This window comes from Mytilus galloprovincialis, chromosome 6, assembly GCF_965363235.1.
Source record: "Mytilus galloprovincialis chromosome 6, xbMytGall1.hap1.1, whole genome shotgun sequence".
NCBI lineage: Eukaryota > Metazoa > Mollusca > Bivalvia > Mytilida > Mytilidae > Mytilus > Mytilus galloprovincialis.
The window spans coordinates 88,219,098-88,233,037 of NC_134843.1; the positions used below are offsets into that span (position 1 = coordinate 88,219,098).

General features: G+C 31.8%; 1 protein-coding gene across 1 annotated transcript in view; it reads right to left on the reverse strand.

Annotated features, from left to right (window-relative positions):
* Positions 1-13,940, reverse strand: part of LOC143080614 (uncharacterized) — a 246,730-nt gene that overhangs the window by 29,316 nt on the left and 203,474 nt on the right. The window contains exons 121-130 of the mRNA XM_076256539.1: positions 13,288-13,485; positions 11,162-11,365; positions 9,020-9,049; positions 8,553-8,582; positions 7,256-7,285; positions 6,796-6,825; positions 5,067-5,264; positions 2,951-3,154; positions 711-740; positions 246-275 (exon numbers count right to left, since the gene is read on the reverse strand). Coding sequence (XP_076112654.1) covers positions 246-275; positions 711-740; positions 2,951-3,154; positions 5,067-5,264; positions 6,796-6,825; positions 7,256-7,285; positions 8,553-8,582; positions 9,020-9,049; positions 11,162-11,365; positions 13,288-13,485 — 984 coding nt within the window. The remainder of the gene's footprint in view (positions 1-245; positions 276-710; positions 741-2,950; positions 3,155-5,066; positions 5,265-6,795; positions 6,826-7,255; positions 7,286-8,552; positions 8,583-9,019; positions 9,050-11,161; positions 11,366-13,287; positions 13,486-13,940) is intronic.

The window sequence follows — 13,940 nt, forward strand, 5'->3', positions numbered from 1 at the left end:
TTTAGTTAAATTTGAACGATCTTGAAGCGTATACAACGTGCCTTAAACGTATTTCAATCTTATCTGTAGCGCGTTATGTATAACGTGCGTGTAGCGTGAAGGTATACGCTAGACACACGCTTGAGCTGGATGAAAATTTTTATGCTGCATAAAAAATTCCTCAAGTTGTAGCGTTCGCCAAGCGTATTTCGACGTACTTCAAACTTATACAAAAGTTGATTTAATGATAGAGACTAATATCTTACCTTTTGGTTTTGTAGATTTTACTTTTTTCCCTAAAATAAAGTGCAATAATTCTAAGTTTTTCAAAATGTATACATATAATTACAAATAATTCATGATTTTTTTTAATTTCATGCAGTCTGACTCAACTTGGATTATAACCTTCAATTCAAATTAAGACAAGAACAAAGAATGGACTATCTATGCAGCATTTTTATAGCGGGTATACATATTTTAGCAAACTTTTTATTAAGTAATATCTTTTGAAAACTAAACAAATGACTACTCAATTTACATGTTAAAAAAATCGATAATGTTGGCTGGCCTCTAAAAACAAGTGTTGCTAGTTCTGTCTGTTTATGTGGTTCAAATTTATTTCTTCTTGCCTCTTAAATTTTTTTAACGTGAGACACATATTGTATCTTTTACTTCAGAATAACAGTAATAATAGCAATAAGTTGATCCTATGATAGAAACTAGTATCTTACCTTTTGGTTTTGCAGGAATTACTTTTTTCTCTAAAATATAAGAGCAATGATTTTACGTGCAAGGGGATTTGATGATATCATGTTTCCATATTCAAATTGTGCGTGCAAAATTTTCACTCCAAAAAAACAGCATTTTTACAGTGTTGTCTCCCCTTACAAGATGTATATTTAATCGAATTTTTAATCGAATTTTAATCATTCAACCTATTCTAATTGAAGCTAATTTTAAAACTAGTTTTGTCAAACAAATACAAAAAACATGATACTTTTCACCAAATATGTAAATAAAAAGGGATTTCCCTCCAAGGTTATTTTTAGTCGGGGGAATAACCCCTACTTTTTTTTATACGAAACTGTTAGCATTATAAAAAAATACAATGCTATTTTCAGTGTTTTGTACAGGTTGTCTATCACTGTGCACAACAGTTAAACATAGAACTCAAGGCGATAAACCAGAGAACTCCAGGTCAGAAAACACTGTCAAACATCCAAAGATATTATCAATACTGATCTGTTTTCATACTTGTTTGAACTCTAGATAAATTTGATTAATCAAAGAGATCTAAAATTACTAATGGAAAGATTGGAAGGAGTATGTATATATTTTTACTCATAGTTAACTCTTCCATAGCATTGGCAGGGGACAACAAAAACTTGCTATATAAACACTATGGCATACTTGTTAGTTATATTACTACTGATTTGTCAATTTCATGTGTCCATGTTTAAATTGTTAGTGCAAAAATGAGCAGATAATTAAAACTAAACAGATTGGCGATATAACATGATTTTTTTTGATTAAAAAATAAGGTCATTAGTTTTTATCGTCTAATACCGGCGTCAAACATCAGCGTTTAGCTCCGATGTACGCCGGGCGTGTTAAAAAAATCATGTCTATCTGTCTATCCGCTAGTAATTTTGGATGCATTCAACCTGTCAATCGTTCCTTTAGCGTGTTCATTGTATTGGACGTACGAGAAACGTGACTATGCGTCTGTCGGGCGTTCACGAAACTACGTTGGCGTATGTCTGTCGTTTGTCTAATGTAGATGAAATGCATGCTACGAAGGAAAAAAGTTTCTTGAACATATTTGAAACGCGTCCCGGTCGTGTATTGTACGTTATATTCACACCCGCATACGTTTTAGTTAAATTTGAACGATCTTGAAGCGTATACAACGTGCCTTAAACGTATTTCAAATTTATCTGTAGCGCGTTAAACGCGCTTGTAGCGTATGTATAACGTGCTTGTAGCGTGAAGGTATACGCTAGACACACGCTTGAGCTGGATGAAAATTTTTTTGCTGCATCAAAAATTCCTCAAGTTGTAGCGTTCGCCAAGCGTATTTCGATGTACTTAAAACTTATTTAACGCGCGTTTAACGATTGCTTAGCGTTCGTCTGGCGTGCAACTAACGCATACCCATTTTGTCTGTACGTTTGGTGCACGCCGGTCTGTACGCAAATGTATGACGCCGGCATAAATTGTTATTAATTAGTCATTTCTTGACCTTTCATAGTTTACTATTCGGTATTGTTTTTTCTTCTAATTGTTGAAGGACGTACCGGACCCTATAGTTGTTAATTTTTATGTCCTTTGATTGAAATCTAGTTCCCTGCAAATGATGGGGAGTTACTCTCGAGTTGCTCACATTGATGTAATAGTTAACAATCCTGCAGAAAAGATATAATAACCAAAAGGAATAAAATACAGAAAGACTACCTTTATGTTATTTAATGCTATCAGTTGTATTTCTCAAAAGTTATAATGCATTTATATATATGACCCTTACAGATCAACGATTGCTGTTTAACTTTCCTGGGTGATTGTTTTGTTAATTCTTTTCTTTTCATTAAAATATAAGAGCCAGTCAAATTTTGAAAAAAAAAACGTCTTCTTAGATAAAACTATTCAAAGATAAAGCAGTATTTTGTTCCTCAATGCTCTTTGTACTCTTTTGGCTTTATAACTATTTTGATCTGAGCGTCACTGGTGAGTCTAAAGAGACGAAACGCACGTCTGGCGTCTTAAATTATAAACCTGGTACGTTTGGTAACTATTTAGTTCATTTTAACTCAACAATTTAATAACAAATTTTTGATTTTCTTGGAAATCATAATCAACGTACTTTTTTTAAGCATCAAAATGAACGGATTTTTTGTTTCCCTTTATCAATAAAACGGATGTCAGTACAAACATAAAACCAGATAGATTTGTAAATAAATCTTAAAATGTTCACCTGTATGGCCTATGACTTGAACTTCTGCCAAACTAAGATATCCCTTTCCGCTTCTCAAAATTTTCACATAGCGGCCTGAGATTGGAGTCTTGCATGTTAACACTATGAATTGTCCATTTTTACCAGGTCCTTTAAAATTACTACAATGTTCCATCTTATGAAGATTTTGTCCAACTGTAACCGCTATATTCTTCAGCCTATTACCTAAAAAGATATCAATATGAAGAGTATAGACATTGTTCTTCAATCTTCAATTTGTCTGTGCCAATCCTCATATCACCGATTGTATAGAAAATAGTAAGTACACTCTTATTAATCAAACACTTTTCAGTATCGAATCTGTTTTAATTAAAAAAGACAAATTATTTTGTTTTTCGTATAAAAGTATATACATATCAAAAGGGTTTGCCAACTGGAAGATCAAAACTATATTCTAAAAAAACTCCATTCGATCATCAGGTTTCGATCTAGTTGATTTCTCCAATGTGTTATTAGAAAAATATATATACTTAAAGATCGTTCTGTATTAAACAGGTAAAGTTTTCACAATGAAGGATGAAACAAAGTAGACAATTTTACAATTTAAAATAATGGAGGCCTTTATCAAGAAGTGCGATCCAATATGGATCAATTTGATTTGGTCTCTAGAACAAAAGCAAAAGTAGGGCAAATACCTGCTTTTCGCTAAAAAATTAAACAATTGAATTACATCTTTATATTGGGAGGGCAACGCAAATGCAAAATTTGGCTTCAAATTGGAATGTATATTAAATCTGAACCAATATTTACGATCTAATAGATGCACATTTTGATACACTAAACATTTTGTTTGTTTAACTGTTTGTATTCTAAAAGTGCTAAACTTCAAAGGTATGAGTTTTACTACGTAAATAGTATACCAGTTTTATTCACGTTTAACTCCCATTTAGATCTATTTCCTTCTAAATAAAAAAAAAAAAAAAAAGACACCAGCCACACACGTGCACCGATATTAATCGTCATAAAAAAAATGGCGAGACACACATCCTGACAAATAACTACAGTGGTTCACGCATATGGCTAAAGTCGTTACAGGCAAGATCTGCCAAAACATTACTATATTTAGTCAAAACTATCGTATGGTTGCTCTTCAAATCGTCTTATATGACATCATTGCTGTTGTTATACGCCAGAGCTTACAAATTTGTTATTTATTAGATATTTTACATTTTATATCTTTCTTCAAATTAACAATTGAATAGCATAAATTAGATAACATGGAATTTTAGGACCAAACTCTTCCTATATCAGAAGCGTGTATTTTTACAAATGGAAAACTTCGATTTTTTTGGACGTTCTCTATCCATATTTCTTTTTGAGAACCAATTATAAATCCACATTCAACAAGTGACTTTCAGAAAAGCCTTAATTTTACTGATCATTGGTTGATTTCTTGTGAGCCATTTAACATCCGTTCGAAAATATTTCAGGCATATTGAAGACACATACATTTCAGTATTTAACGAACTGTTAGATCGTTAGTTTCAATACCCCTCCCCCATGTAAGTTTTGATTTAAGAGAGTTATATCGTCTAATCAAAATAAATTCTTAGAATGAATGATTTTAACCGTCGATCAAGTGACCCGAAAAATCAGCAGGTATCGTCCTCTTTATTCACTTAATCTATATGGCCCAATATTCCAGAAAGGTTTCAATTTCATATACTAGATCATGAAACCGCTTTTCAAATTTCATTCCTTTTTTAGTATCTTGTTTTCTTGATATTAAACAGAGTGACCTCATAAACAAAATAGATCGTTCTTTTATTAAATGTGACTAATATTTGAAATATTTTCTCTAAAGACAGTATTGTATTTAATTATATATATATCCTGAAATTTAAAACAGTGTTAAAGGTGATATTTTTATGAGCGGATTATTTATTATATGACATAAAAAAAACTTCTAAAGATATGAAATCAGTACTAAACTTAAATCAATTTAGTTGAGAGTTTTATGATTTACATATTATCATATAAACGTGCATTATTTAAAAATTAAAAGTTAACACTCTTTTAACACACGTCAATTCATTTTGAATCTTATTACAAATGTACTTTTCTTCTGACTCCTTACCACAGCAATTTTTTCTGTTAATTATATTGATCTGCTTTACGCTGACAGTTTTCCCCAAATCAACACTCCAATATGGATTGTTTTGGTACTTTGTGTGTGTAAACGTGTTTTCCACTCCATCGACTGCCTTTGAAGCAGGAAATCTTGAATTGTGTGTTGAACTCTGTGATGCTTTTCTTCGAAGGGCATAGTTATATCCTGTAGGAAATTAATACACTAAAAAATTAACATACGCATATATGCTCCAGTTGATTAAATATTCCAGAATTTGTATTTTTTATCAATATTTCCACTATAGAAGGTTGCTGCTTACAAGAATGCTATACAACGAAGAGATCAATAAGTGATGTTGAAATCACCCCTTCGCAAAGTCTTCGACTGCCAGCAAGAATACGGGCTTTGTCAAGAAATATCTGATTCACAGATGACGATAGATATGTTTAGCTTGTCATAACCACTCCCCATATTATTTCCACAGTATAGGACTTACAGGATTAGCCTTATCACCGGGTTTGTACTTACATGAGCAGCACAACGGGTGTCACATGCGGTGCAGGATATACCTACCCTTCGACCACTTGATTTACCTACAATCTTTTGAAGGTGCTCGTCTTATTCAGTCTTAAGTCTTCGATAAAGTGTTGAGTATGCTGTTTTCCTTTTGATCGATTTAATTTTTTTACTATGACATTGTCAATTTCAATGTCCCTTTGATATCTTTCGCCTGTTTTTTTTTTACCAGACACAAGCTAATGAATGAATAATGTTATGTCTGTTGTATTTAAATAGAATGCATCACTACATATTTGTTCATTGATAACTATCATTATCTTCTTGAATATCTGAAATGACTGTTCAATTGATGTCAAATACAGAAAAGAACATGTTACAATTTCAGATTTGTTTACTGGACTAGTGTCACGTTTTGCTTATACATCGTTTGCATCTATATATATATAACGTAACATGATCATTCTATTTCTCAACAAATGCGAATGTATCTTGTTTTCTTCTTTTTCTGATACAGCTGTTCTGCCTTAGTAATCAATTAAGGACCTGCTATTAAGGAAGTTGTTGACCATAGTGGTTTCGATAGTAATATGGAGAGAAAAAAGATGTTAACAAGAAGTAAACGAGCCTAATGTACATGATCATTTATTGATAATTCAAATAACATCAAAATGTTTGCTCACATTTAAATAACACAATAACATATCAAAGGTAAAAACAGACCCATCAATACAAAGTTTAGTTTAAGCAAGACATGATACTAGGATTAACATTAAATGTCTTTCACGATCCGGTACCAGAGCTTTCACGATCGTCTCGCATGTACTTGACCACCGTTAGATATTCTTTCACGATCATTTCTCTCGTTAAACCGAATGACACCCGTGTGATAGGATAGGTGACATACAATGTCTTAATGTTCTTTGTCGTTGATGGACGTACATTTATCAAATCTTCATTTCTTCAAGATTCCCATAATTGTTAAAACGAAACAAAATAGATTTACTTGTTATGAATTAAAGCATTTGGTAAAGATATGTGTTTCCTAATCAATATGCATTTTAGTCTTCTTTGTTGCTAGTTCTGTCTTTTTATGTGTTAAATATTTATTTCATTTTGCTTACTTCAATTTTTTAACTCGTGCACAATACAATTGTTTTCAATACAACATAGTGGTTTTATACAAAAGTTGATTCAATGATAGAGACTGATATCTTACCTTTTGGTTTTGCAGTTTTTACTTTTTTCCCTAAAATAAAGTACAATAATTCTAAATTTTTCAAAATGTATAAAAATAATTACAAATAATTCATGATTTTTTTAATTTCATGCAGTCTGACTCAACTTGGATTATAACCTTCTATTCAAATGTAGACAAGAACAAGGAATTGACTATCTATGCAGCATTTTTATAGCGGGTATACATATTTTTAGCAAACTTATTTTTATCATGTAATTTCTTTTGAAAACTAAACAAACGACTACTTGGTAATAAAAATCGATAATGTTGGCTGGCCTCTAAAAACATGTGTTGCTAGTTCTGTCTTTTTATGTGGTTCAAATTTATTTTTTCTTGCTTCTTCGATTTTTTGAACGTGAGACCAATATTGTATTTTTTATTACAGAATAACAGTAATAATAGCAGTAAGTTGATCCTATGATAGAAACTAGTATCTTACCTTTTGGTTTTGCAGGAATTACTTTTTTATCTAAAATATAAGAGCAATGATTTAACGTGCATATGGATTTGATGATATCATGTTTCCATATTTAAGTTGTGCGTGCAAAATTTTCACTGCCAAAAAAACAGCATTTTTACAGTGTTGTCTCCCCTTACAAGATGTATATTTAATCGAATTTTTAATCTAGTTTTAATCATTCAACCTATTCTAATTGAAGCTAATTTTAAAACTAGTTTTGTCAAACAAATACAAAAAACATGATACTTTTCACCAAATACGTAAATAAAAAGGAATTTCCCTCCATGGTTATTTTTAGTCGGGGAATTACCCCTACTTTTTTTTTAATACGAAACTGTTAGCAAAATAAAAAAATAAACAATGCTATTTTCAGTGTTTTGTACAGGTTGTCTGTCACTGTGCACAACAGTTAAACATAGAACTCAAGGCGATAAACCAGAGAACTCCAGGTCAGAAAACACTGTCAAACATCCAAACATATTATCAACACTGATCTGTTTTCATACTTGTTTGAACTCTAAATAAATTTGATTAATCAAAGTGATCTAAAATTACTAATGGAAAGATTGGAAGGAGTATGTGTATATTTTTACTCATAGTTTACTCTTCCATAGCATTGGTAGGGGACAACAAAAACTTGCTATATAAACACTATGGCATACTTGTTAGTTATATTACTACTGATTTGTCAATTTTATGTGTCCATGTTTAAATTGTTAGTGCAAAAATTAGCAGATAATTAAAACTAAACAGATTGGCGATAAAACATGATTTTTTTTTTGATAAATATATAAGGTCATTAGTTTTTATCGTCTAATACCGGCGTCACACATCAGCGTTTAGCTCCGACGTACGCCGGGCGTGTTAAAAAAATCATGTCTATCTGTCTATCCGCTACTAATTTTGGATGCAATCAACCTGTCAATCGTTCCTTTAACGTGTTCATTGTATTGGACGTATTTGAAACGCGTCCCGGTCGTGTATTGTACGTTCTATTTTGGGGTGTTTGTTACAAACACACCCGCATACGTTTTAGTTAAATTTGAACGATCTTGAAGCGAATACAACGTGCCTTAAACGTATTTCAAACTTATCTGTAGCGCGTTATGTATAACGTGCGTGTAGCGTGAAGGTATACGCTAGACACACGCTTGAGCTGGATGAAAATTTTTATGCTGCATAAAAAATTCCTCAAGTTGTAGCGTTCGCCAAGCGTATTTCGACGTACTTCAAACTTATACAAAAGTTGATTTAATGATAGAGACTAATATCTTACCTTTTGGTTTTGTAGATTTTACTTTTTTCCCTAAAATAAAGTGCAATAATTCTAAGTTTTTCAAAATGTATACATATAATTACAAATAATTCATGATTTTTTTTTCATTTCATGCAGTCTGACTCAACTTGGATTATAACCTTCAATTCAAATTAAGACAAGAACAAGGAATTGACTATCTTTGCAGCATTTTTATAGCGGGTATACATATTTTTAGCAAACTTTTTATTAAGTAATATCTTTTGAAAACTAAACAAATGACTACTCAATTTACATGTTAAAAAAATCGATAATGTTGGCTGGCCTCTAAAAACATGTGTTGCTAGTTCTGTCTTTTTATGTGGTTCAAATTTATTTCTTCTTGCCTCTTAAATTTTTTTAACGTGAGACACATATTGTATTTTTTACTACAGAATAACAGTAATAATAGCAATAAGTTTATCCTATGATAGAAACTAGTAGCTTACCTTTTGGTTTTGCAGGAATTACTTTTTTCTCTAAAATATAAGAGCAATGATTTTACGTGCATGTGGATTTGATGATATCATGTTTCCATATTCAAATTGTGCGTGCAAAATTTTCACTGCCAAAAAAACAGCATTTTTACAGTGTTGTCTCCCCTTACAAGATGTATATTTAATCGAATTTTTAATCATTCAACCTATTCTAATTGAAGCTAATTTTAAAACTAGTTTTGTCAAACAAATACAAAAAACATGATACTTTTCACCAAATATGTAAATAAAAAGGGATTTCCCTCCAAGGTTATTTTTAGTCGGGGGAATAACCCCTACTTTTTTTTATACAAAACTGTTAGCATTATAAATAAATACAATGCTATTTTCAGTGTTTTGTACAGGTTGTCTATCACTGTGCACAACAGTTAAACATAGAACTCAAGGCGATAAACCAGAGAACTCCAGGTCAGAAAACACTGTCAAACATCCAAACATATTATCAATACTGATCTGTTTTCATACTTGTTTGAACTCTAAATAAATTTGATTAATCAAAGTGATCTAAAATTACTAATGGAAAGATTGGAAGGAGTATGTGTATATTTTTACTCATAGTTAACTCTTCCATAGCATTGGCAGGGGACAACAAAAACTTGCTATATAAACACTATGGCATACTTGTTAGTTATATTACTACTGATTTGTCAATTTTATGTGTCCATGTTTAAATTGTTAGTGCAAAAATTAGCAGATAATTAAAACTAAACGGATTGGCGATATACCATGATTTTTTTTTGATAAATATATAAGGTCATTAGTTTTTATCGTCTAATACCGGCGTCACACATCAGCGTTTAGCTCCGATGTACGCCGGGCGTGTTAAAAAAATCATGTCTATCTGTCTATCCGCTAGTAATTTTGGATGCATTCAACCTGTCAATCGTTCCTTTAACGTGTTCATTGTATTGGACGTACGAGAAACGTGACTAAGCGTCTGTCGGGCGTTCACGAAACTACGTTGGCGTATGTCTGTCGTTTGTCTAATGTAGATGAAATGCATGCTACGAAGGAAAAAAGTTTCTTGAACATATTTGAAACGCGTCCCGGTCGTGTATTGTACGTTATATTTTGGGGTGTTTGTTACAAACACACCCGCATACGTTTTAGTTAAATTTGAACGATCTTGAAGCGTATACAACGTGCCTTAAACGTATTTCAAATTTATCTGTAGCGCGTTAAACGTTGTAGCGTTCGCCAAGCGTATTTCGATGTACTTCAAACTTATTTAACGCGCGTTTAACGATTGCTTAGCGTTCCTCTGGCGTGCAACTAACGCATACCAATTTTGTCTGTACGTTTGGTGCACGCCGGTCTGTACGCAAATGTATGACGCCGGCATCAATTGTTATTAATTAGTCATTTCTTGACCTTTCATAGTTTACTATTCGGTATTGTTTTTTCTTTTAATTGTTGAAGGACGTACCGGACCCTATAGTTGTTAATTTTTATGTCCTTTGATTGAAATCTAGTTCCCTGCATATGATGGGGAGTTACTCTCGAGTTGCTCAAATTGATGTAATAGTTAAAAATCCTGCAGAAAAGATATAATAACCAAAAGGAATAAAATACAGAAAGACTACCTTTATGTTATTTAATGCTATCAGTTGTATTTCTCAAAAGTTATAATGCATTTATATATATGACCCTTACAGATCAACGATTGCTGTTTAACTTTCCTGGGTGATTGTTTTGTTAATTCTTTTCTTTTCATTAAAATATAAGAGCCAGTCAAATTTTGAAAAAAAAACGTCTTCTTAGATAAAACTATTCAAAGATAAAGCAGTATTTTGTTCCTCAATGCTCTTTGTACTCTTTTGGCTTTATAACTATTTTGATCTGAGCGTCAATGGTGAGTCTAAAGAGACGAAACGCACGTCTGGCGTCTTAAATTATAAACCTGGTACGTTTGGTAACTATTTAGTTCATTTTAACTCAACAATTTAATAACAAATTTTTGATTTTCTTGGAAATTATAATCAACGTACTTTTTCATCAAAATGAATGGATTTTTTGTTTCCCTTTATCAATAAAACGGATGTCAGTACAAACATAAAACCAGATAGATTTGTAAATAAATCTTAAAATGTTCACCTGTATGGCCTATCACTTGAACTTCTGCCAAACTAAGATATCCCTTTCCGCTTCTCAAAATTTTCACAAAGCGGCCTGAGATTGGAGTCTTGCATGTTAACACTATGAATTGTCCATTTTTACCAGGTCCTTTAAAATTACTACAATGTTCCATCTTATGAAGATTTTGTCCAACTGTAACCGCTATATTCTTCAGCCTATTACCTAAAAAGATATCAATATGAAGAGTATAGACATTGTTCTTCAATCTTCAATTTGTCTGTGCCAATCCTCATATCACCGATTGTATAGAAAATAGTAAGTACACTCTTATTAATCAAACACTTTTCAGTATCGAACCTGTTTTAATTAAAAAAGACAAATTATTTTGTTTTTCGTATAAAAGTATATACATATCAAAAGGGTTTGCCAACTGGAAGATCAAAACTATATTCTAAAAAAACTCCATTCGATCATCAGGCTTCGATCTAGTTGATTTCTCCAATGTGTTATTAGAAAAATATATATACTTAAAGATCGTTCTGTATTAAACAGGTAAAGTTTTCACAATGAAGGATGAAACAAAGTAGACAATTTTACAATTTAAAATAATGGAGGCCTTTATCAAGAAGTGCGATCAAATAAGGATCAATTTGATTTGGTCTCTAGAACAAAAGCAAAAGTAGGGCAAATACCTGCTTTTCGCTAAAAAATTAAACAATTGAATTACATCTTTATATTGGGAGGGCAACGCAAATGCAAAATTTGGCTTTAAATTGGACTGTATATTAAATCTGAACCAATATTTACGATCTAATAGATGCACATTTTGATACACTAAACATTTTGTTTGTTTAACTGTTTATATTCTAAAAGTGCTAAACTTCAAAGGTATGAGTTTTACTACGTAAATAGTATACCAGTTTTATTCACGTTTAACTCCCATTTAGATCTATTTCCTTCTAAATAATAAAAAAAAAAAACACCAGCCACACACGTGCACCGATATTAATCGTCATAAAAAAAAAATGGCGAGACACACATCCTGACAAATAACTACAGTGGTTCACGCATATGACTAAAGTCGTTACAGGCAAGATCTGCCAAAACATTACTATATTTAGTCAAAACTATCGTATGATTGCTCTTCAAATCGTCTTATATGACATCATTGATGTTGTTATACGCCAGAGCTTACAAATTTGTTATTTATTAGATATTTTACATTTTATATCTTTCTTCAAATTAACAATTGAATAGCATAAATTAGATAACATGGAATTTTCGGACCAAACTCTTCCTATATCAGAAGCGTGTATTTTTACAAATGGAAAACTTCGATTTTTTTGGACGTTCTCTATCCATATTTCTTTTTGAGAACCAATTATAAATCCACATTCAACAAGTGACTTTCAGAAAAGCCTTAATTTTACTGATCATTGGTTGATTTCTTGTGAGCCATTTAACATCCGTTCGAAAATATTTCAGGCATATTCAAGACACATACATTTCAGTATTTAACGAACTGTTAGATGGTTAGTTTCAATACCCCTCCCCCATGTAAGTTTTGATTTAAGAGAGTTATATCGTCTAATCAAAATAAATTCTTAGAATGAATGATTTTAACCGTCGATCAAATGACCCGAAAAATCAGCAGGTATCGTCCTCTTTATTCACTTAATCTATATGGCCCAATATTCCAGAAAGGTTTCAATTTCATATACTAGATCATGAAACCGCTTTTCAAATTTCATTCCTTTTTTAGTATCTTGTTTTCTTGATATTAAACAGAGTGACCTCATAAACAAAATAGATCGTTCTTTTATTAAATGTGACTAATATTTGAAATATTTTCTCTAAAGACAGTATTGTATTTAATTATATATATATCCTGAAATTTAAAACAGTGTTAAAGGTGATATTTTTATGAGCGGATTATTTATTATATGACATAAAAAAAACTTCTAAAGATATGAAATCAGTACTAAACTTAAATCAATTTAGTTGAGAGTTTTATGATTTACATATTATCATATAAACGTGTCTATTAAAGTGCATTATTTAAAAATTAAAAGTTAACACTCTTTTAACACACGTCAATTCATTTTGAATCTTATTACAAATGTACTTTTCTTTTGACTCCTTACCACAGCAATTTTTTCTGTTAATTATATTGATCTGCTTTACGCTGACAGTTTTCCCCAAATCAACACTCCAATATGGATTGTTTTGGTACTTTGTGTGTGTAAACGTGTTTTCCACTCCATCGACTGCCTTTGAAGCAGGAAATCTTGAATTGTGTGTTGAACTCTGTGATGCTTTTCTTCGAAGGGCATAGTTATATCCTGTAGGAAATTAATACACTAAAAAAATAACATACGCATATATGCTCCAGTTGATTAAATATTCCAGAATTTGTATTTCTTATCAATATTTCCACTATAGAAGGTTGCTGCTTACAAGAATGCTATACAACGAAGAGATCAATAAGTGATGTTGAAATCACCCCTTTGCAAAGTCTTCGACTGCCAGCAAGAATACGGGCTTTGTCAAGAAATATCTGATTCACAGATGACGATAGATATGTTTAGCTTGTCATAACCACTCCCCCTATTATTTCCACAGTATAGGACTTACAGGATTAGCCTTATCACCGGGTTTGTACTTACATGAGCAGCACAACGGGTGTCACATGCGGTGCAGGATATACCTACCCTTCGACCACTTGATTTACCTACAATCTTTTGAAGGTGCTCGTCTTATTCAGTCTTAAGTCTTCGATAAAGTGTTGAGTATGCTG